Here is a 24455-nt window from a genome sequence, read left to right as displayed (position 1 = left end):
AAATGAAGTTGGAGACATAAAAAAAGCAACTAATAGGCACTGATTAATAACATACTACCTCAAATGGTAGTATGCTATCCCGAACACAGCCAGAGAGGGAATAGGCTACAAACATCCCAGTGCTTGTGCCTCAGGAGAGCGGAGAAAAATGCAAAAATCAGCAGACGTGAAAATGGAAGTTTACTGTTTTTCTCTGATCTTATTTTCCATCCCGCTCTCGCTTTTGCCATTTCATAAACCATCCTGTTTCTGCTTAATTTTCCCTGTGAACTTCTGGCAAGCCTCCTTGACCTCTTTCTAGGCCGACTGGCATCTAGGCCAGGCTGCCTCATTCTTCCCCATGAGACGTCTGTCTAAGACATTCTATTATAGGAAATTAAAGGGATAGTAAGCTTTCCTCTAATTCAAATCTAACAGATATGCATGAATTTATGCTGTGTTATAAAGAAAAATGATTCTGCCCTGTACATTACCTGTTCTTTTCCAACTAACCTTTCTTGTTTATGTTGCTGTTTTACTATTTTTGTTCCATACCAAAGTAATTGTCCATATCGCCCCTCGTTTAGATAATGAGCCTTTGCCTCTTGTATTAGGGAATTGCATTTTTTTTCTCTACTTATCTGTTGAATATTTATCTCTGTGTTAAAGCTCAGTAGCATTGTGAAGTAACATTAAAGGCATAGTTCACTCAAAAATTTACATTCTATCATTTATTCACCCTCATGTGTTTCCTTCTACTGTGGAACACAAAACATATCCTTTTGCATTCTACTGAAGAATGTAAGTTATGAGGATGAGTAAAGAATGACAGAATTTCATTTTTGGGGGAACTATTCCTTTATTGGAACAGCCAATGATCTAGAGTCAATGAAAAAGGCATTGGAGGGATAATAGGCAGTGTCATCATACAAATCTATATCTGCTTCCTGCCCTTTCTGTGCACCTAGGGCCATCTACCGATTACCGTCTTGCCTCTGTAATTTGGACATCCTCCAGTTTGGAACAAGATTAGGTGCCTGGGCCGATGTGGATTAGTCCTGGGAGCGCAATGTGCCCAGAGGGGCCGACAAATGAGGGATGCTGGAAAGAGTTGCGGAGAAAGGGTTTGTGGGTAGAGAAGGGATGAATATATCAGTATGAATGTACTTGGATATAGTTTGGAGAAAAATTTGTCCCCAAAAGTGATCTAAATCTGACAAAACCTTCCTTTGGGGACATACGATAACACCCTCGATTAGGAAAACAATAAATAAATAAAATAAAATATGTTGTTCTTTTAAATAATAAAATGCAAAAGGTCACATTCGTTGAGGCGATTAGTGACTGAGACTAACATACTCCCTTACATCTCCTTTTGTGTTCCACATAAGGGCGGCTGTGGCTCAGGTGGTAGAGCGGGTCGGCCACTAATCGCAGGGTCAGTGTGTGTGTGTGTGTGTGTGTGTGTGTGTGTGTGTGTGTGTGTGTGTGTGAATGAGATGCAGTGTAAAGCTTTGAATACCACTAAGGTTAAAAAGGTGCTATATAAGTGCAGACCATTTACATAAGAAAGAAAGTCATATGGAACAACATGAGGGTGAGTAAATCACAAAATTGCTATTTTTAGGTGCAATTACTTCTGGTTAATTTATCACACTTGAAATAGGTGGTAAAGTCAAGTGCATTGCATCCTGGACCCCGTTTGCTCCTGGCATTAAGATGTGTTGTGGGTGATCAGATCACATGTAATCAAGCAAGACGCATCGCTGTTTACACCTGGTCACTTAAATGCGTCTCCTGTGACCATATGTTTACGGATTTCAAGGAGAGGGCTCTGATTTCATGCCGACACACATCATTCACTTTGTGCTTATCACACTGTGCTTCTGCATGATAATAAACTGCAAAAAAGTTATAAACTTTTAATAAATCCGCTAACAAAACTGGCACGCTGTTTCTCCCAGATTCATTCTAAGCACAAACTTAACATTTCAAGGTAAATTATCCATTGTATTAATGGAGTACCTGTATACAGTAAACCTGAGCTTCAGATGTGTGTGCTTGTCATCCGAGTCCCTGCTGATATCACACACACTGAAAAGATGCATAATGTTCTCGTGATTGTATATGCATTCGCTTTACATTACATTTACATTGTCTCTTGTGTTGTATATGGCATATTTCAGCAAATCTTGTATGTTAGGCCATGCAGATATTCCAAGCATATAGAAAATGTACATACTGTACACAATAATGGATGCTGAAAAAAGAGGTTTATAGTGTAATAGTATTATGCTAGACTAGAAGCCATTCTGAACATACCAAATGACTGGAATGCAGTAATCAACCATGATAAATAACAACTTTTCATTGCATGATGTGGACACAAAGCATGTCTGTGTGATAGTCCATCAGCACCCCTGATCTCCAATCATAAATCACAAAACACTCTCACACACTTTGTTTCCCTCTATATAATATCAACACCAAAGCCCTGTTTGAAGATGTGTATTTCTGTGCTCCAGACAAAATGCATACAAAGTTTGATTTGCATACTTTCTGTAAAATTGAAGGAAAGCGTTCTGACAGTTTCCATCTTATGATACTACTGCCAGATGCATAATGCGAGTGTGCAATAACAACACTACTGTAAAAACAAATATTGGTTTAATTTACACCTGCAATATGAATGTGCCAAGAGATGGTTGTGCGCTCTCTCTCTCTCTCTCACGCTCTCGTTTTGTTTTGTTGTCAGTGACTGATCCAAAGGGCCGAGTTTACCACAGAGAAATGTGTATACACCAACAGCCTGTCAGCAACATTACAAAAAGACATTTCAAAACTGCAGCTGACCTCAAGCATTGCTATTATTATTTGTGATTTGACTATTACTTGCCTCTAGGGCTTTCACAATTATGAAAATTGGCTGAAGATTAATCATCATTCAAATAATTGCAGTTAACGATTTAGTTATATGTATTATATATATATATATATATATATATATATATATATATATATATATATATATATATATATACATACACTGGCAGCCACATTTTTTTAATTATTTTTCACATTTTCAACAGATTTTGCTGTTTTGGAATGAAACTGGTACTTTAATTCACCCAAGTGGCATTCAACTGATCACAAAGTATAGTCAGGACATAACTGATGTAAAAAACAGCACCATCACTATTTGAAAAAAGTAATTTTTGATCAAATCTAGACAGGCCCCATTTCCAGCAGCCATCACTCCAACACCTTATCCTTGAGTAATCATGCTAAATTGCTAATTTGGTACTAGAAAATCACTTGCCATTATATCAAATACAGTTGAAAGCTATTTGGTTTGTTAAATGAAGCTTAACATTGTCTTTGTGTTTGTTTTTGAGTTGCCACCGAATGCAATAGACTGGCATGTCTTAATATCTCAATCCTAACAAGATCTCAATATTAGGTCAAAAATGGCAAAAAATAAACAGCTTTCTCTAGAAACCTGTCCGTCAATCATTGTATTGAGGAATGAAAGGTATACTTGAAATTGACAAAAAACTGATGATTTCATACAAAGGTGTACACTACAGTCTTCAAAGACAAAGGACAACTGGCTCAAACAAGGACAGAAAGAGATGTAGAAGGCCAGATGTCAAGTCAAGTCAAGTCAAGTGTTTTTTATTGTCGTTCAACAATATACAGTTAGTACAGTACACAGCGAAACGAGACAATGTTCCTCCAGGACCATGGTGCCACATAAAATAACATAGGACAAACACAGAACCACATGAGACTACACAGACTGAATAAGACCTACACATTCCTACATAAAGTGCATGTGCAAACGTGTGCAAAAAGTACAGGACAGAACAATATTTACTAAAAAGGAAACAGGACAATAGGCACAGTAAGAGACAGCCGACCAGTATATATTTCTAATCTGAGTAGTGCAAAACATAACATGACATACTATGAAGTTCTATGGACATAGCAGTTATTGAGGTAGCAGCCAGGTGTAAAGTGACAATGAATTAAGCGCAACTCTGGACATGTGCAAAAGTTGGATGGTGTACAGGTGTGTGTGTCAGTCCAGTCTCTGAGTATTGAGGAGTCTGATGGCTTGGGAGAAGAAGCTGTTATACAGTCTGGCCGTGAGGGCCTGAATGCTTCAATACCTCTTGCCAGATGGAACAAGAGGATAAGTACATCAGAGTCTCTAGTTTGAGAATTAGACGCTTCACATGTCCTCAGCTGACAGCTTCATTGAATTCTACCCGCTCAACACCACTTTCCTGTACAACAGTAAAGAGAAGACTCAGGGGTGCAGGACTCATGGGAAGAATTGCAAAGACAAAAAGCCACTTTTGAAACAGAAAAACAAAAAGAAAATATTAAAGTGGGCAAAAAAACACAGACATTGGACAACAGATAATTGGAAATGAGTGTTATGGATGTTAACCCCATTGAGCTTTTGTGGGATCAGCTAGACTGTAAGGTGCAAGAGAAGTGCCCGACAAGACACCCTCATCTATGGCAAGTGCTACAGGAAGTGAGGTGTGAAATGTCTACTGAGTATCTGGACACAGTACATACATTGTGATCAGTTGAATGCCACTTTGGTGAATAAAAGTGTCAATTTCTTTCCATAAGAGCAAAATCTGTCTTTTGGCCGCCAGTATATATATATATATATATATATTTAATAGTAATTAATACATATACTGTTTTAATATAATTACGGACATGCCCGTAATTCTCTCTCTCAAACCGCCTTTATCCCTCGTGCACCCCATCAGGCCGATTAGGGACCGGGCGTGCAACATTCTAGCCTGGCCCCGCCCCCCTCCGCTCCACAATAATATAACATTCAGGTTGGCTGGGTTCCAAAAACAACAGTGTATATATTAATTATTTATTTGTATAAATTATTTATTATTTAGTAATATATTAAACACACAAGGCTTTATTTCACATGATGGAAGACCATTGAGATACTGTGTGAATTTGAAAATATGTTTCTTCATTTTATCATCTCCACAGAAATAGAGTAAGCGGCTCATGTCCTCTGTAACACCATGTCATAAAAATCTGCTTGTATGTACCTGCAACGACCAAGAACATTTGCCAATACACAAATGCTAATTTGAAGAGAAACGTCTAGGTTACGTATGTAACCTCCGTTCCCCGATGGAGGGAACGAGACGTTGTGTCAGAGAAGCTGACACTAGGGGTCTCTCTTGAGCGCCGATATTCACTTCTGAACTATGAAGAAAGGCCAATGAGAGTTGGCAACCAGTATTTGCATGTCCCACCCCCGGACATACGGGTATTTAAGTGGCGCAAATACGGGAGTTCATTCAAGATTTTTCTGAGGAGCCGGAAATGGTCCGGCCACAACAGGGGCTCGGCTCAGCGACGTGGCAGGGGAGACACAACGTCTCGTTCCCTCCATCGGGGAACGGAGGTTACATACGTAACCTAGACGTTCTCCTTCTGTCGCTCTCTCCACGTTGTGTCAGAGAAGCGACACTAGGGGTCCACTTAAAAGAGCCATGCGCTGAGCCATGTATGTGATCCGCTGATACAGGAGCAAGCAGGTATTCCTACGTGCAGAACGACCAACTGTATCAGGCTGCACGCACTCTTCCCCAATGCCCCATTTAAGCCATCAGGATTCCTTATCGTTACCCTGGAGGGGGAACAAGGTGACGGCCGCCAACATGGGAACGGGCCAGCCTGGCTGGGACTCTTTCTCTCTATGTTTCTCGCGATAGAGCAACTACGGCCGGGCCCTTACACGCATTGAGGGAAGGGGGTCTTAGCCCTTATTAGGGTGGAGAAGACCCTGCGGAGGCCACACCTACCCGGGAGGGGAGGCAAATTTTGAGTGGCAAATACATCGCATGGCCTATACTTAGGTCTTATGTGGAACAGTAGTGCGGTGGTAGATCCAGCCTCGCAGAGGGGGGAAGCATACAGCATGGCACTGCTGTAACTGCCTAAGGAAAACACGTAGTCAACTCTCGTGAGGGGACAGAACCGTGGTTTTACACACAGGGGGAGTCCGAACAGGAGGCCTTACCTGTGGTGCACCTATACCAGTACAGGGTAGCTAGTGGTACCCGCAGTGGTTTGGGTCGGTGAGTTCCTCTGCAGAACTGGGAGTCATCCTCCAGGCACCTTTTAGGAACCTGACGATTAAGTCGTGCTTACCAAGAGACTTGCCGTCTACCATGTCGTGGTGGGCCGCGATAGCGGCCACATACACCTTGAGGGTGGAGGGGGACAGCCTCCTCTCCAGCCTCTCCTGAAGAAACACGAGCACTGACCTAACTGCGCACTTCTGCGGGTCTTCGGCTCGGGAAGAACACCAGTCCGCGAACAGACGCCACTTCAGGGCATAAAGATTCCTGGTCAAAGGGGCTCTGGCTTGGTTAATAGTGTCTATGACGGCCGAAGGTAGGCTGGCTAGATCCTCCGCGTCCCGTCCAGGGACCAGACGTGGAGATTCCAGAGGTCTGGATGCGGATGCCAGAGCGTGCCCCGTCCCTGAGAAAGAAGGTCCTTCCTCAGGGGAATTCGCCAGGGAGGGGCTGTCATGAGGAGCATGAGATCCGAAACCACGTCCGGTTGGGCCAGTAGGGGGCCACCAGAGTGACATGCTCCTTGTCCTCCCTGACCTTGCATAGCACCTGTGCAAGAAGGCTCACTGGGGAAAAGCGTGCTTGCGCAGCCCCGCGGGCCAGCTGTGCGCCAGAGCATCTGTCCCAAGGGGAGCCTCTGTGAGGGCATACCAGAGCGGACAGTGGGAGGTTTCCTGGGAGGCAAACAGGTCTACCTGGGCCTTGCCGAACCTGTCCCAAATCAGCTGGACCGATTGGGGGTGGAGCCTCCACTCTCCGCCGGGCAAGTTTTGTCTTGACAGCGCGTCCGCTATCACATTGAGGTTGCCGGGGATGTGAGTGGTGCGCAGTGACTCCAGTCACTGCTGACTCCAAAGGAGGAGACGACGGGCGAGCTGTGACATGTGGAGGGAGCGTACTCTGCCTTGGCGGTTTATGTAAGCCACCACCGTGGTGCTGTCTGTCCTGACTAGGACATGCTTTCCACGAATCAACGGAAGAAATTTCTTCAGGGCAAGAAAAACGGCCAGCAGCTCTAGGCAGTTGATGTGCCAGTGCAGCGGGCCTCGGTTCCACCGGCCTGCGGATGCGCGCCCGTTGCACACGGTGCCCCAACCCAATTTGGAGGCGTCGGTTGTAACCAGAACGCGACGGGACACCTGCTGCAAGGGTACTCCTGCCCGTAGAAAGCAGAGGTCTGTCCAGGGTTTGAAGGTTTGGCGGCAGGCGGGGGTAACTTCCACGCCGTGCGTGCCGTGGTGCCATGCTCGTCTCAGGACTCGAGTCTGGAGCCAATGCTGAAGTGGTCTCATATGCATCAACCCCAGTGGCGCGGCCGCCGCGGAGGATGCCATATGCCCCAGGAGCCGTTGGAAACGTTTCAAAGGGACCACGGTGCCTGGTTCGAAAGAAGCGAGGCATTCCAGCACTGACTGAGCACGCTCGTTGGAGAGACGTGCTGTCATTGAGACTGAGTCTAACTCCAAACCGAGAAAAGAGATGCTCTGGACCGGGGTGAGCTTGCTCTTTTCCCAGTTGACCTGAAACCCTAAATGGCCGAGGTGCTCGAGCACCTGGTCTCTGTGTGCGCATAGTAATTCCTGCGAGGAGGCCAAAATGAGCCAATCGTCGAGGTAATTGAGTATGCGTATGCCCGCTCCTCGTAGCGGGGCAAGAGCCGCCTCTGCAACCTTCGTGAAGATGCGAGGGGACAGAGACAGGCCGAAGGGGAGGACCTTGTACTAATACGCCTGACCATCGAACGCGAACCGTAGAAAGGGTCGATGTCGAGGGCGAATTGAGACGTGGAAGTACACGTCCTTCAGGTCTACCACTGCGAACCAATCTAGATGCCGGACGCCAGATAGAATTTGTTTCTGGGTAAGCATTTTGAATGGGAGTTTGGACAAGGTCCGATTGAAAACTTGCAGGTCCAAGATCAGTCGTATGCCGCCGCCTTTCTTGGGTACAACGAAGTAAGGGCTGTAGAAACCCTTCTTCGTTTCGGTCGGAGGGACAGGCTCTATCGCGTCCTTGATTAGAAGGGAGGCGATTTCCTCGTGCAGGGAGTGGGCATGTTCGCCGTGCACTGCGGAGGAACGAACGCCCACGAAGGGGGCGGAGACCTGGCAAATTGAATTGCGTAACCGAGTCGGATGGTCTGGTGCAGCCACCGTGACGAGCTGGGCAGTGAAAGCCATGCCTCTAAGCTCCGTGCTAGGGGCACCAAGGGGACGAGTATTTTGGACGTACCCGGCGGGGCTTCGCAGCGGTGCGGAACAGGTAACGCGGCGTCGGGAGGCGCTGTGGCGTCCCGAGGCTCTGGTGCTGAGAATAAACTCAAAGCACTTACCTTGTTCCGCGCACCCGGCAGGGGGCGGGTTCGTGACTGAGGAGGAGGTCTGATGCTGGCGTCCTCTGGACTCGTCTGAACCGGCCGGCCGGGGAACAGTCGTGGGGCTGAGGGCGGAAGCACCGCATCCTGTGCCGTGAGAACGGCATTTGCGGGCCATGTGACCCAGAGGTAAAGGAAATAGCTCTTTTATTGAGAATTTGGGTACCGCAGCCCCCGTCAGGGGGTGCGGCAAATGAAAAAACAAAAGATTCTCCTCCCGGCCCTCCACCGGGGGACGGAGCGGTCTTACCACCTCCGGAGTTAACTTCTTGTCCTCTGGGTCCGCTGTCTCAGGGACGCTTGGGAGCCTTCCGGGTCCTCGAAGGGGTCCGTGAGGCAGGGGGCGTACGCTTCCTGCGGTTTGCTCGACGCCGGGGCTGAGAGCTGGGCCCAGGTTGGGGCGGAGCAGAAGGTCTTCTGGCCGCGGGAGGACGCCCTCGGCGAGCAGGTGGGGCCTGGGCCATGGCGGCAAGCTTGCGGCGCGGCATGATGTGCGAAATGGCCTCCGTCTGCTTCTTCACCAGGGAGAACTGCTGGGCAAAGTCCTCAACGGTGTCGCCGAAGAGGCCGAACTGGGAGACCGGGGCGTTGAGGAAGCGAGTCTTGTCAGCTTCACGCATCTCAACCAAGTCCAGCCATTGCTGACGTTCCTGGACCACCAGAGTGGCCATCACCTGCCCGAGTGCCTGTGCTGTGACCTTCGTCGCTCTCAGGGCGAGGTCGGTCGCTGAGTGCAGTTCCTGCAGTGTGTCAGGATCAGGGCCACCCCCGTGCATGTTGCGAAGTGCCTTGGCTTGGTGGACCTGCAGGAGAGCCATGGCATGCAGGGCAGAAGCGGCGCGTCCGGTAGCGCTGTAAGCCTTCGCAGTGAGCGAGGATGTTGCTCTACAGGACCGGGAAGGGAGTACAGGGCGGCCCCGCCAGGTGGTAGTGCTTCCGGGACATAAGTGGAGTGCAACAGCTCTATCCACCTGGGGGATCTCCGTGTACCCGTGGCGTGCTCCGCCGTCGAGGGTGGCGAGGGCGGATGAGCAGGTGGCGGTGCGACGAGTGGAGAGGGGTGCTCTCCACCAAGACGTCAGCTCATCATGCACCTCCGGGAAGAAAGGAACCGGGGCGAGCTGTGAGCGCCCCCGCCCAGAACCAATCGTCCAGCCGTGATGGCTGTGGGGAGGATGGAGGGTTCCAATCCAGGCCCACGCTGTTGGCTGCCCGGGAAAGCATATCGGACATCTGTGCGTCGGCCTCAGCCTGGGCGTGCAAGCCCGAAGGCGGCAGCCCAGAGGAGCCCTCAGCATCAGAGCCCACGCCCTCCGATGTCGCGGCGAACTCATCTGCTTCCATCGCAAGAGGGTAGGCAGACTGGCTGTGAGGCGAGTCGCCGCCACCTCGAGCGGGGACAGGAGTCAACGAGCGTGCCGGGGCGCGGGTGGTCCGAGGGGGCGTACCCGGCAGAGCTGCACCCGCTGCCATCCCCGAATCGCCTCCATCGCCAGCCGCATCGTCCTCAATCCCGTGGGAAGAAGGAGCGACGCGGGGGGCGGCTGGAGTGGCTTGCTTACGGTTGTAAGCAAGCCGCGACCGCAACGTTGTCATGGTCATGTTCTCGCAATGAGAACATGAACCATCCACAAACGCAGCCTCAGTGTGATCACTGCCCAGACACACGAGACAACGCCTGTGGCCGTCGGAAGCGGAGAGTACTCTACCGCATCCAGGAACAACACAGGGGCGGAAAGGCATCTTTATAAAGACGCGTCCTTAAAAGGACGTTCAACGCCGCTGTGTTTTTTGCTCTTTTAGAGGAAATTACTCTTTTAAATAAAATCACTCTTTTATGAATGAAAGAACTCGTGATAGCTCTTTCTTATCTGCAACTGTCGATGCGCTCAGGGGCAGGAAGTGCACAGCCGTGCAAACAGGAGAAAGCCGCTGTTGTGCGCCGTAGAATCCAACAGCATGCAGCAGAGGATAGCAGGAACTCGGTGTGTAAAACGCAGCAGTCTGCAAACACGACCATCGGCTCCGAAGAAATTTTCTGAATGAACTCCCGTATTTGCGCCGCTTAAATACCCGTATGTCCGGGGCGGGACATGCAAATACTGGTTGCCAACTCTCATTGGCCTTTTTTCATAGTTCAGAGGTGAATATCGGCGCTCAAGAGAGACCCCTAGTGTCGCTTCTCTGACACAACGTGGAGAGAGCGACAGAAGGGGAACCAGAGTGCTTTGCACTCACTATCAAAATTATGTTGTTTGGTTTTTTTTTCATGGAAGACACGCACGAACCACCACAGAAGATATTCACAAAAATAAAATCTAAAGGAGGGTGCAGAAAAATCAAATCAAATTTTACTTTTGAGATAAAAGAGCTTTATGTACTATAAAACATGCTGCCTCTTTCAGAACGCAAAACTCCCCCACTAGTCCAAAAAAGAGCATTTATTGAAGCTTAACAGCAAAATCTGCCTTATTCTGAACTTTTGCAGCTTCTATTGTGATGTCCTATATATGAATGCATCAACACCTGATCATCTGCGTTTATACATCAATAACACCTCTTGAGTGACCAGAAACTTGGCCCACCAAGTAACATTGAGGTAATAAGGAGGAAACATCCATTATATTACTTTTAAACACCAGAAAAACAATTATGGCAACTGCAGAACAGTACTGTGCCAGTATTTTATGAGTCTGTGGTGATGCTTTTATGCAAAAGAGATATTATTGCCTTTCTGTGATGGTTTACTCTGCAAGTAAATATGGGTAATGGGTGGTGTTAGTGGTCTGCAGACCCCCGGAGGCCAGAGAGTTGAGCTTTAGAGCCCTGTGAATTGAAATACCAAGGCACTTTTCCAAACTAATTTACACAATTAGATTAAATGCCAATGCAAAATAGATTCTGAGCGACCATCTGTCATTACATTACTGTAATCACAGTCACACTAATTGTCATTCTCTCTTACACACACACAGAACATTGAAGCCCATCCTAATTGTTTTACTTACATGATGATATACAGTACAAATGCACGTTGGGCCTATGCATATATTTGTTCGGATCCTTTTCAGCGCAAATAATTAAGCAACTTGTACACAATTATGAGTGAATGAGACCCACAAAACCTGTTTGCTCCACCGCTACTGTATGTTCAGCACCATGGCAAAAGAAATGATATCGTACCTGAGTTGTAAGCTTGTAGTTAAGATAAAAAGAGTGTATACCGTGAGATAACGGCAAAAAAACACATCTTTCTATTGCATTGTGCCCATGGCTGAAATAAAAATTCTGCAGTATGTGACTTGTATAGGTCGATTCATAAACAAATTACTCTTATGCACTGATTCTCTTATGAACAGGTTCATTGAGTGAATCATTCAAAATGATTCTTTTGAACTGGTTCTTTGGAATGACTCATTCAAAGCCACTCACCAACTCACAAATTAGTGGTATGAATCAGTCTGATGAATCTTTCACAGAATTGACTCATTGAATCCTTTAGAGTGGTTACTGAATTAGCATCTGACTCATTTACGGAACATAAGTAAATGTTTGTTTTAATCAAGTCCGAATCGAAAAGCAAGAATTGTTTTTATAGGGCACACCTTAAGGAAAATATGCTTTTCTTTTTCTCCTGGTAACTAAGATTCAAGAATATATTTATTTGTATTGCATATTAATAGAGCAACATAATTCGTGTTAAAAGAAATAACAACATAAGATTGTTTTGTATACAATTCATCAAATATATATATATTTTTTTTAAAACCTTACTTGTCTACTTAAAAAAGACTCCCAGAGGGGTTATACTGATAAAGTGTAGATACCGGGGCAATAGTTATAGGGCACAATTTGTCAACTAAGGCAAATACTTTTGAGACGGCAAGATGTTTTTTAGTAACAAATTAAGATAACGCTTAATCAAAATAATCACTTTAGAAAAGGGTGAATAATTTCTTGTTTATTTCAATCACATTTGACATTTCATAAAATCTCAAGTTATTCTTTAAACAAATGAATGTCCATTGTGATTGGATAAGTCAATGTGAGCATAGCAAACTAAATAAAACAAATTAAATATTTTTTTTTTTAAATATAATAATTAAAGTTATTAAAATATAAAAAATAAAATAAAAAAGATTTGTTTCCTGTCCAAGCAAAGCCATTGTACCTGACTGACGTTGGCATTTGTTGCAGGTATGGAGACATGGTTCCGAACACCATTGCTGGAAAAATCTTTGGCTCTATATGCTCTCTTAGCGGTGTGCTGGTTATTGCCCTTCCTGTACCTGTCATCGTGTCCAACTTCAGCCGAATCTACCATCAGAACCAGAGAGCGGACAAGATGAGAGCTCAGCAGGTACTAAAGAACCTCTTTGTCCCAAACCAAATCTGTTCCAGTTGTGCCTTGTTATTTGTCTTTGATGCCTATTGTTTTTTAAAAACTAGCGTATCCACTGGCTCTTTGTGACTCATCCAAGACCAGGGACGGATTATGAGTTGCAAAGGCCCTGGGGCCAACTATCTCCAAGGGCCCCTCGTTGTTCATGGCCAAAAGGGTTTTTAAGCGGGGGGGGGTTCACCAAACTAGATCACGCTGCCTTAAAGCCCAGGGCACCCCCGGGCAGTTAAGGGCCCCTGGGCACTGGCCCCATTGGCCAGGTCAGTAATCCGTCCCTGTCCAAGACAGCTGCTGTTCTTATAAAAATGTGTTTTTGTCAAAACCCTTATGTTGCTCGTAAACCTACATGACATCTTCTTCTGAACATCTTCATTAAGAGATGTTAGTCTTAATGTTAACCTCAGTCGCCATTCATCTTTTTTCCATTTGTTTTCGAGTAAACTATCCCTTTATAGACCCCATGAAATGGCTTGACAGTTTTCTTTCCTGCATTGAAAAATGTAATATTGAAACAAGTAGATGGGGTGGGACTTATCAAAGGGCTCATCCATTTTTTTTATATGTTGAGTATTGGTGCTCATGCTGTCAGTATGAGATTGAATCTGGCTAGCAATATTTCCTGATGCCATTTCACCATCACTCTCTCTCTACCTCTACATCAATTCCTGTCCTCTCTCTGTCCACTTTTATCTCAATAAAGTGGCAAAAAGGCCAAAAAACAACATTAAATAAAAATCATGATGCAACAAAACAGCACCTTTGGCTTCATTACTCCTCTTGGCCAGCAGATCGAGTTTTATGTGAAATATCTGCTGACACAAGGTCAATTCTGTTTTACAGAAAGTGCGTCTTGCCAGGATTCGCTTGGCCAAGAAGGGAACCACCAATGCCTTTCTACAATACAAAGAAGATGGAGGATTTCAGGTGAGACTGTTTGGAGTTTTTAGATGCAAAAGCCTTGTTGTTTTTTAATGCACATGTAAATAACTGAAAGGCTGTGTACACACTAGAAAAATGGTACATTGGGAGTTATAATCACATTTAAATCTGTAAGTAAATCCCTTAAATGAGCACATTGAGGAAGAACTAGTTATTGGATCTGGCAAAGTTAGCAAGTATCATGGCATGAAATTAGGCCTGTTGCGATTATTCAATAATCGTATGATCGTGGCTATCTGGTTCAAACTGATTTTTATGCACTTCATATTCTAATTACATTTTGCTGTCCAAATAAGGGCATTTTAAGCGGAAATGCCATGAATGGTACATTTGTGTGTCACATTTTCCAGTTTTACTGCATGTGAACACTCCAAATGAATTCCACGGACTGCACCCAGAGCAGCTCCTGAAGGGTGTGAGAAGATTCACGTGCCGTCTGCGGAGATTCATGCCAAACTCCCACGAAAATATAAATGAGAATTTTGACAGTGAACGTAAAGCATTCCGATTTTACTTTCAATTAACACACAGTGACAGAGAGGAGGAGCCCGCTTACTCCATTTTTGTTGAGATGATAGACTGAAGAAACATATTTTCAATAGAATCTCAAAGGTTGTCCTTCAAGAGAAATGGTGTTTTTAATGGGAGAGCCTTAAAATAACGTGTGAAAGTGAAGAATTGGGGACAGAAATATTTTACATGATATGTTGCATATATTAAATATTACATAACATATACATAACCAGAACCTTACCCTACCTAACCCGATATAATATCATATAAAAGAGCTATTCAGGTTGGCTGGGTTCCAAAAACAACAGTGGAAATGTAAAATGGACCGAGACTAAAGTTGAAAAGAAATAGAGAAATATTTTGGGAAGTATTGGGAAGTATTTTGATAATTAAAATAAAATATGTTTTCATGTAATTAATGAGTTTTTAAAGCCTTTAAGGAAATCATATATCCGTATTTTATTATAAGGTTCCACGATAAATATGTGTTGCACACACATACTTTAAGAAATTGGACTATTTGAATGACAATTAATCATCATAACCGTAAATCATCATAAATGCAATTATTTGTTTGACAATTAATTGCCGGCCAAATTTCATAACCATGCAGCCCTCCATTAGATATGTAGAGATTAATGATGTAAATCAGGTTACCATATGTGTGTACCATAAAATAAAATTCATTCTAAAACGATAAAATAAGTGAAAAGGGTATATGATATAAAATAATTGATATACAGAGTTTTTGTAGGATAAAGAGATATCTTTGAACATACCTTTATATTCCTAGTATGGATAATGCTATTAAAAAAAAAGGAGCAATTTGTAAATTATATTCACCCTTTGCTATATTGAAAGTACTACAGCAACACATTATTTGATGTTTTATCTTGTGAATTTAATTGTTTATTCAAAAATATACACCAATTTCAAATCAATTTAGCTGCAGAGTAATTTTGCCAGTTTGTTTGCTGCTGTTCTCTGATTGGTTGATCGTTTTCCTTCAGATTCATGGGTCTACAGGTCACAGGTGCATGACATTGTACTGACATTTTTACAGTGGCTTTAAACGTGTTTCATCCAATCGGAACTATCTTTTTATAAGAATAAAGAAACAGCTTTGATGTTGTTAGCTAGGAATTCCATTCCTATAGCTGCCATATTGAATGTTAATTCTGTTTCCATTGGAAAAAATAATTGCTTGCCCTTTTCCAAGAAATGCCTTTATGAGGCAATGATAACCTGGTTATCATTATTCTATGGTAATTGCTATGCTAGGGAAAACAAACCTATTTAAATACTTATTTCTCTCTGTGGTTTTATGCTGTGCAGTTATTTCATGCGTTGCAGTGGCTGTTAGCCCAGGGAATTTTAACTCCGGTTGTCCTTGGTATTGTTGCTCTAATAATACAGTACATTATGACAAAAGACTCTACCTCTTGGTAAAGAGACAGAAATAATAATATAAATTATTAAAGACTAAAAAATTATCAAAACCCAAAAGGATCTGTGCAAATCGAACTGCCACATTACAAGGCTGTTGTCAGTGGTTGCCAGGTGGTTGCCAGGGCATTTCTATAACTTGAAGGGATAGTTTACCTAAAAAATTCAATTAAATAAGAAATCTGACATAATTTACTCACCCTTATGTTTTGCCAAATCAGTAGGCAGTATGTTTTTCTCAGTCACCATTCACTTTAATTGCATCCATTATTCTATACAATGAAATTGAATGGTCTTTTGTTGTTCCACAGAAGAAAGACAGTAATTTTCGTTTGCAACAATATGATTTTTATTTTATGTTTGATGAACTTTCCCATTTAAGTTCAAATCCCTAATCCTAAGTGTAAGCAATAGCAAGAGTGATGCTTGCCTTAGCAAGCAAAACAAATAAACCTAACCTAAGAAAGTATCTTTCAATATTTTCTTTTTAATCATTGTACACATTTTATTTGAAGGTACAAGCATAAACTGGATTTACAGTATACTGCATTTTTTTAAATGCTATTTGTGTGTTGGTCTAGATTAGAATTTAGTCTTGAGCTGCTTCCTCACAGCCTGTCACTTTATCAGTTATATGCATAAACCTATCCCTGAATTTATCTCCACTGCACAGGAACAGCAACTGCATTCAAAGGTCTATCTGCAGTAGAGAGAAAGAGAGATGGAATGATTCAGAATTTTCATCTTTACTAATGTGGCAGGTTAAGTTCTCCTGAGTCTTCTCAGGTTGTGAAGCCCACAATAATCCAATATTTACAATCCCCAAGTGAGGGGGTATTTTTTTCCAGTATGGATCTATAAACCCATTACTAACAGGCCTGCAGTGCTATTTATAAACAAGGCCAAGGTTTTTTTTTTTCAACCCTTCAGTCTATTCTGGCTTAGAATTTCTTCTTAGGTACTCCTTTTGTCTCTGAAACTGCACATGTTATTCAGTGCTCAAGAACACATGGAAGTCTTGATCTTTGGTGATAGGTCATTAGGAAATGTGTTGTTTGGTGGTTTATATCTGTGTTCTGATGTGATCTCCATAGGACAAAAAACCCTGCAGCAAAATCAGATGTTTGGAATAAGTCTTTGTAGATCAAAATTAAGCATTTATACAAAATGCAGGATCATATTTAGTGGTGCTTACCAAGGCAATCGTCACAAATTCTATTGCTCATTCTTAGGGTTGGAGGTATTTCAAACCCCTAACTGGAAGCATTAAGCTTCATGTGCAAGTCGTCCCACGCATTGTTGCTACGCACATGAATGATCAAACTGCAGAGCAGACTACAAAAGGTGGAAAAAGTCGTATAAATACGAGCCATTTATAGGGACAAAGAGACTTTGGAGTGGGCTTTTTGACTTATTGTAGGCCTGTTTCACACCGCATGCGTAAGCAGTGCGTATGCAGCGTATATATTATTCCAGCTGCCAGGTTAACAGGTTAGTGTATTCACACTGTGAGCCACACTGAGCCTACTTTTGCTGCATGTTTCACACTGAAACCCAGTGAAAATGTACTACAAAAATATTTAACCACAATCTTTTGCAAGATAGCCTTTTATGAAGCAACAGAATATACTGGAGCGAACTACTCACCCGTTGTTTGAAACAAGACATCTGTTGGGCTTGATGCAATATCCACACGCAGTGACAAGTACAAAAACACACTTTCTATTCATAAAACTGAATGGATGATTTAAGCATCTTAATGTTACACTTCGGGGTGTGTGTTCCCTTCCTTTTAGATGAATGTCCATTTGCAAGTAATGGGAACCATCACCTCATAAAGGAGTTAATGTGACATCCCTATCAGTGCTTTTTTAACAATGGAACTGTAAGTGACTGATGGTATAATACGTACTGAGGTTCCTCTGCAGGAAGGCAAAATCTCTTCTCCTGATGGAGTGTTCGGGAAGAGAGTACCACAGCTTGTGGATTTGACTAAAATGTATTTATTTAGGATTTATTACTCAAGAACCTGCAACTGGGTGACAAAACAATTCATTTTGTGTGCCCGGTCTGGCAGGAAATTAATGATGACAAATTGAACTTCTTTAATTTTCTCATTTCTTTGCACCAAAGAACATATTGCATTCAGCATTTTGCTGTGTTGTTTCGTACATCAAGATAAAGAAGTGAAATCTTTATTAAACAGCTCTCTGGAATTTGTTTGCACACACATTAGATCTTTGGGAATTTTTAAATGTAGTTCCTGGTCTGTGGTGTTGAATTATGCAGGAGTGAAATTATTTATACTATGTTATATGTTGATTTTCGGCCTCAGTTCCAAATCATGAGCCTTCTATTGATTCAGTTTTAAAGGATTAAGACATGTTGTTTTTGACTTCAGAGAAGTGGAAATGCTTTACAGCTAAAAACGAATATAGAGGCATTTTGCTCTTTTTTTCCAGTAAGAATATCTAAACCTCCTTAAAATAGATACCTCTGATAAGGTTAAAAGTCTTGTTTTCTGTTTGTTGTTTGTATTTTGTTCTGTGTTTGCGCCATACAGTTCTTAAGCATTTTATTTGACTGTACTATTTTGTGCATTTGGAAATAATAATAGTATTCATAGTTTTCATAGAATGTATTTTAATTGAAGTTTATTTTGCTTACTCCATACAAATAAAAAAGAAAGAAAAATATTTAGGTAAATAAATATATTTTATTTCCAAAAAAAAAAAAAAAAGAATAGTATGTTAAGCAGTTTGGCTTCTCATGTAAAAATGCACTGGATCTTGTTTTAAGGATGTTTAAATATTTTTACTGGAAAGCAAGACTGATTAAGAAAATATTAAATGATGCCTGTTTGTTTTGTTTTTGTTTTTCTCAATAAATATGGGCTAAAACAATACAGCGGCTCATTCTGTGAAATGTATCATAGCAACAAGTTTGGCAGGAACATATTTACTTATAATTTAATTCTCCAAGCAAGTCACAGAACATTTTTGGAGGTGTATGCATAAAACAAGAAAACAATACTTGCCAACTGGGAAAACAAGTCTTAATATCGTATGCAGTAAGGAATCTTGTTTTAAGGATGTTTCAATATTTTTACTGGAGAAAAAAAAACATTTTCATGGCTTCTTTATAGATGCGTCATTCCATTCTCTTGCATTCAGGGCTCCTATTTGGAGTGACTTAACATTTAGCAAAAACAAACCTAATTGTTCTTAGGTCAAAATATTGATGAACATATCAGCCGAATCTGCCCAAATTCCCTCCTTGGTTTCAGCTGATGGGGCACTTCCTGTGTGGCAGACAGCTCAGTTCTTGCTCCTTCCTGGCTGTGACTGTCATTCCGAATGTCCGTCCTCTCCTCTATTGATAAGATCGGCTGATAGGCTGCTTCTAGACGGCGACAGGAATAGTGATAAACCACCTTGACCTGAACAACAAAGATCTCTGAGGGCAGATGCTATCGGTGAAGCACAAAATAGAGACGTTGGGACTGATGTTTCTTGAGACACAACATCCTTGCATGTGATCGTTTTACAACGATAGGTCATAGAAGTTATCGGATATGTGTGAAAAGCATCATAAGGACAGTGGTCTGTCTTGGAATGATTTTGAGTGGAAAAGCAATGTCGAATTGTGTGTCTTGGTCACAGAAGCTGACAACAGGGGAATTCAGTCTTTAAAGGAATCAAAATTCTGTCATCATTTACTCATCCACATGTTGTTCCAAACCTATATGACTTACTTTCTTCTGTGGAAAGGAGATGTAGGGCAGAGTGACAGCCTCAGGCTGTATTCACTTTTAGGGTATGGAAAAACAACGAGCACTGTAAACATTCTTCCAAATTTCAGAGGTGAGAAAGAAAGTCATATGGGTTTAGAATGATATAAAGGTGAGTAAATGATGGCATAATTTAAATTTGTTGGTGAACTAACACTTTTAACCCTAGAAGATCCACTGTTAAAAATGTAAATTATGCCTATTTTTCACTAAAAAGTTTTAAAACTACATAGAACAAATTTAGCAATATTTAAAAATATGTATTTTACATGTAATCATTTTTTCTCAATTCCCAACAAATAGAAAATGAAATAAAAATTGCAAAAACTATGTACTTGCTAAAAATAAAAAATAAAAATAATTAAAATAAAATTATATATATATATATATATATATATATATATATATATATATATATATATATATATATATATATATATATATATATATATGCAAAGAAAAAGGGACTGGCCATGTATTTACACCTTTTATATGTAGTATTTTATCATAATTCATATTATCATTATTTTAAACATTTGCTATTGTTTTATTCAGCATTTTAACCTCAGATTTAGACAGAATTCTGAATCTTCATATCATTAATGAGACTAAAAGACGGGGACCAGAAAGAATGTCAGTCCATTATGACATCATTGAACTTTCTCAGTGACATCACATGGAATGTTGAGGTCCAGTTGCCACAGAGACGATGTTGTCATGGTGACTGTACATATATTGCCTTTGAAGGATTTTGTGCTACAGTAAAGATCAAGGAGTAGCAAATGGACCTGACATTATTTTGCAAAAGACAAAAACCTTGCAGATATACTCTGCAGGATGGAATGCTTATATGTTATTGTTATATAAATAATATATAACGATAATATATAAGAATATGTAAATAATATATAAGAATACATTTTTTTTTCTGAATGTTTCAGAAATGCAAAATTGGGCCTTAGTAGTCCTTAATTTGAATTGTTATTCAGGATATTCAGTAAATCCTTGAGAAATATTCCAAATTAATTAATAATATAGCTTAATGAAATGTTAGAGATATGTTTTTCCAAAATTCAACCCAAAACAAAGTATTCATAAACCTCATGATTGTATAACCAGTGACTTCCTAAAAACACTTTTAAGGGGTTAGGGAGGAGGATAATATTAATCATTAATATCAATACTTTATTGTAATAATAATAATTTATAAAACGGAGGGACTATTGGCATTAGGTGTAAATAGCACCTGCTTCACAGCACATGGCAAATTATGAGGATAATAAAAGTAGCATCATCTGAAGTCTGTAAATAGTCACTGACTTCTTTAAATAGATTATTGTTTTGAGATGAATTGCTTATATCTGAGCAGTTTTTATAGATAATCATAAATGAATCTTTTCTTTAATCTTTCAGGGTCAAGACAGTGACAGCGCTTTGTGTTTGAAGAACAGATCTTCCTTTGAGCACCAACATCATCACCTGCTACACTGTCTGGAGAAGACAACAGTACGTACAACTGACAGCATGCGCTCGAGCTGGCACAGACTGATTATCCATTTTATCCCGGCACGATTAAACAAAGTTCCAAAAGAGCATATTGTGTGCTTCAAAGGAAGCAAAGAAATGAACATGGTCAATGTCACAAATCTACTTAAATTATTAACCTTGAAGCAGTGCAAAATTAAAAATGTCTAATTTATTTTACGTCATAACAATCCTTTGTTTCTACATTTTGCAAAATCCAAACACTTTCTGTACAAGTTTAAATTTGATTTTGAATATCAGATTTTCAATGTGGTCTCAGTCTTTTAGACAGCACTGTATTTTTTGGTACATATTCATAGTATGCACGTATGTAGTATGACACAATGCAGGACACAAATTATGTGATATGTAGATGTTCCATCTAATCCACATGTCATTTATAATGTTTTGAGTGCTCTTTCCAAATGCATAATACAGATTTTTAACCATCTTCCTCCTCTGATTTCCCTCTTTCGCAGAACCATGAGTTCACAGATGAGCTGACGTTCAGTGAGATGTGTATGACAGAGTCAGTGGGCTATCGTACCAGCTGCAGCACTTCCATCTCCAGCCAGCAGGGGGTGACTACATCCTGCTGCCCACGCAGGGCAAAGAGAAGAGCCATCCGGCTGGCCAACTCAACTGTATCTGTCAGCCGGGGCAGCATACAGGAACTTGACACTCTACATGTGCACAAAAGCTCTGCTGGACCACAAAGGTATGACACTGCTGATTATTGAGTACTGGGGCAAAACAAGCTACAGAACTGAACAAAAATGTAAGGATTTTTTTGGGAATAATCTGTTATATACATCTCACTTTTGCTTTTTGAGGCACTATCAGTTAGGCTTAGGGTAGGGAGGTGGGCTTTCTTGATTTAAAACTCGATACAGCATTCATCTTGAAAACCTCATCTGTTTGGGAGAAAATGTAACTTATTTTTAGCGCCACTCAGTGGACATTTTACCTCAGAACTGCCGTGACGCGTATAAGGAGCAACCTAGTATCATTTTGCAAAAATTGTCACAGTCACATTTTGTTCATGAGATCAAGCTCTTTAGAGTCTCCAATGATTAGTATGATACCCCACGTGACCTTTTACCTTATCTGTGTTTTTGTCTGTGAATATATGTGTATGTGTGCCCCAACAGTCGCTCCAGTCTCAACGCTCGGACAGAAGGCCTAAAGCTAAACTGTGAGGACAGGGATTTCACAGCGGCTATAATAAGTATACCCACGCCTCCCGCAAACACCCCGGACGAAAGCCTGCCACCCTCCCCTGCCATTCCAGGAATCTTACGCAACTCGCGCGCCAGTTCCTACACACACGAGACCGTCAAGATCTCCTCCTTATAACCACCAGCAAACGAGCACCCCCCATTGCACTAATGGAAAGGATGGGGTGGGGGGCTTCTCCCAGAAAAAGACTGGAATGCCACAGACATGCTTCATTCAAAATTCCTCGACAGAAATTGACTCATATGTACTGCCGTGTTTTTGTGACCCTGTTGAACATGAAAGGGACCTGGATATGTCTTAAGTCTTTCCTTGGATGGCAACTGAAAGCTGAACTTGTAGATGAATTCAGACTTGTTTTAAAATGATAAATTTACAGTCATTGTGGCATTGAAGGCCTTTTACCTTTAAAGATATGCAATGTTAAATCAAGCTGGAATTATGCCTATATGTCCACTGCATAACACAGTTGCAGGGAGAGATTGAGTGTTAAATTATATTGACATATTGAAACTGTAGATCTTTGCAGGGAGACGAAAATACGATATTATGGCTGCGAAATGGCAGATGGTATATATGTATCAATACTTGTATTATATACCTCTGTAGATCACATGCATTTTCAAACCCCACAAAGAAAAACAAAAAATACGATTTCGGAGCAGTCCTACCCATGCATGCATGTTGCTGTATAGTAGATACCATGGCAGAGAATGGAGCCGCTAACATGCTACTCTCACATACATTTGCATGGAACTACCTTTACCTCTGTTTCGTTTGTCCTGTTTTATTTCCTAACATTGATTATAAAAGACAGTATTTATAGAGTATTAATGATCAATCATGCTGCACCAAGAGAAGATAAAAGAAGGATAAACAAATATTTAAAAACTTTCGAGCATGTTCTTTGCAAAAATATGATGCCGGATAAGTGCGGCTATGTGTTTAAGTTTGTGTGTGTGTGTGTGTGTGTGTGTGTGAGTGCAAATGAGGAGTGATTGGGAAGTATTTGTGTTAATTGATCACAGATATGCATGAATACCGTTGTAGGTATTTTTATGTGTTTTCTCTCATGGGAAAAAAGGAGGGTTTATATTGCATCATGTCTTTTTGAATGAAAGTGATTGGAGGGGGTTTACCACTGTAACTTCCACAAGAATATGCCAAAATTAATCAGAATATGGTCATATTCTTAATGTATGCTTTCTACATTAATCTGATTGCCATAAACAGATTAAGCTAATATTCTGGTTTCTAGAAATCTGGAATATGCCTGTATTATTCAGAATGTTGAGTCATTTAGGTAATATCTAATATTTAATCAGAATATGACCATATTAAGATCAATTTCGGATTATTCTTTTGTAAGTAAATGCAGTCATTGAGTTTGACAGTAGTAATTAGACACACTTAGCTTTTTATTTTTCAGTTGGTTTAGTAAACATATGTAACCTTTAAACTCAAACTATTTTTGTAGTATATGCATCTAACATGGCTATTTAACAGTCCAACAAATAATTTCACTAATCTGTTTTGATGCTCATCTATGACTACAGACGTTACCGTTTTGTCAATGACCATATGCAGCAATGAGACCACAACGAGGCAATAATACTGTAATTATTTTTTACTAAAAAAGAAATGAAAGATTGTATATGTAAAGAAAAAGAAACAAGGATGAATGCAAATTTGCACTTGACTGTGATGAAACACATATTTGTTACTCTGTTTACAAGCGTTGTTCCCAAGTTATTTTTACAGTTATTTGGTTCTCTCTTTTCCCCCTCCAGCTTCATAAAATGCTGTGGTAAATGTAGTTATTTTTCAGGTACCTGCTCTCGATTTGGGCAGGAAGTATTGGATGAAACGGCTCCCAGTAAGAGATAAAAGAGTTCGATATCAAAAGCACAGGGGTGTAAAGTCTATTCCACAAATAAACTGAACAGAACTCATAAAATACAATGTCTGTCGGCTCTCAATGACATCTTAAGCAAAACAAATGTATTTTTCTTTAAATGTTTTGTTTGAAAAGTGTGCTTGTGCTATTTGTCTTTAATATAAATGCTACTTTTATATTTTGTTATCTAATGCAATTACATTTATACATTTTTA

At 41.2% G+C, this 24455-nt stretch overlaps 1 protein-coding gene across 1 annotated transcript in view; it reads left to right on the top strand.

The window, feature by feature from the left end:
• The window catches only part of LOC127630984 (potassium voltage-gated channel subfamily D member 1-like), a 67445-nt gene extending 43169 nt beyond the window's left edge, over positions 1-24276 (top strand). Inside the window, exons 3-7 of the mRNA XM_052108915.1 lie at positions 12691-12853; positions 13736-13819; positions 20997-21089; positions 21587-21825; positions 22259-24276. Coding sequence (XP_051964875.1) covers positions 12691-12853; positions 13736-13819; positions 20997-21089; positions 21587-21825; positions 22259-22463 — 784 coding nt within the window. The 3' untranslated portion in view covers positions 22464-24276. The remainder of the gene's footprint in view (positions 1-12690; positions 12854-13735; positions 13820-20996; positions 21090-21586; positions 21826-22258) is intronic.
• Positions 24277-24455: the final 179 nt, after the last annotated feature.

This window comes from Xyrauchen texanus, chromosome 37, assembly GCF_025860055.1.
Source record: "Xyrauchen texanus isolate HMW12.3.18 chromosome 37, RBS_HiC_50CHRs, whole genome shotgun sequence".
NCBI lineage: Eukaryota > Metazoa > Chordata > Actinopteri > Cypriniformes > Catostomidae > Xyrauchen > Xyrauchen texanus.
Note: the sequence above shows the minus strand (reverse complement) of the source record. Positions and strands in the feature narration are given on the sequence as shown.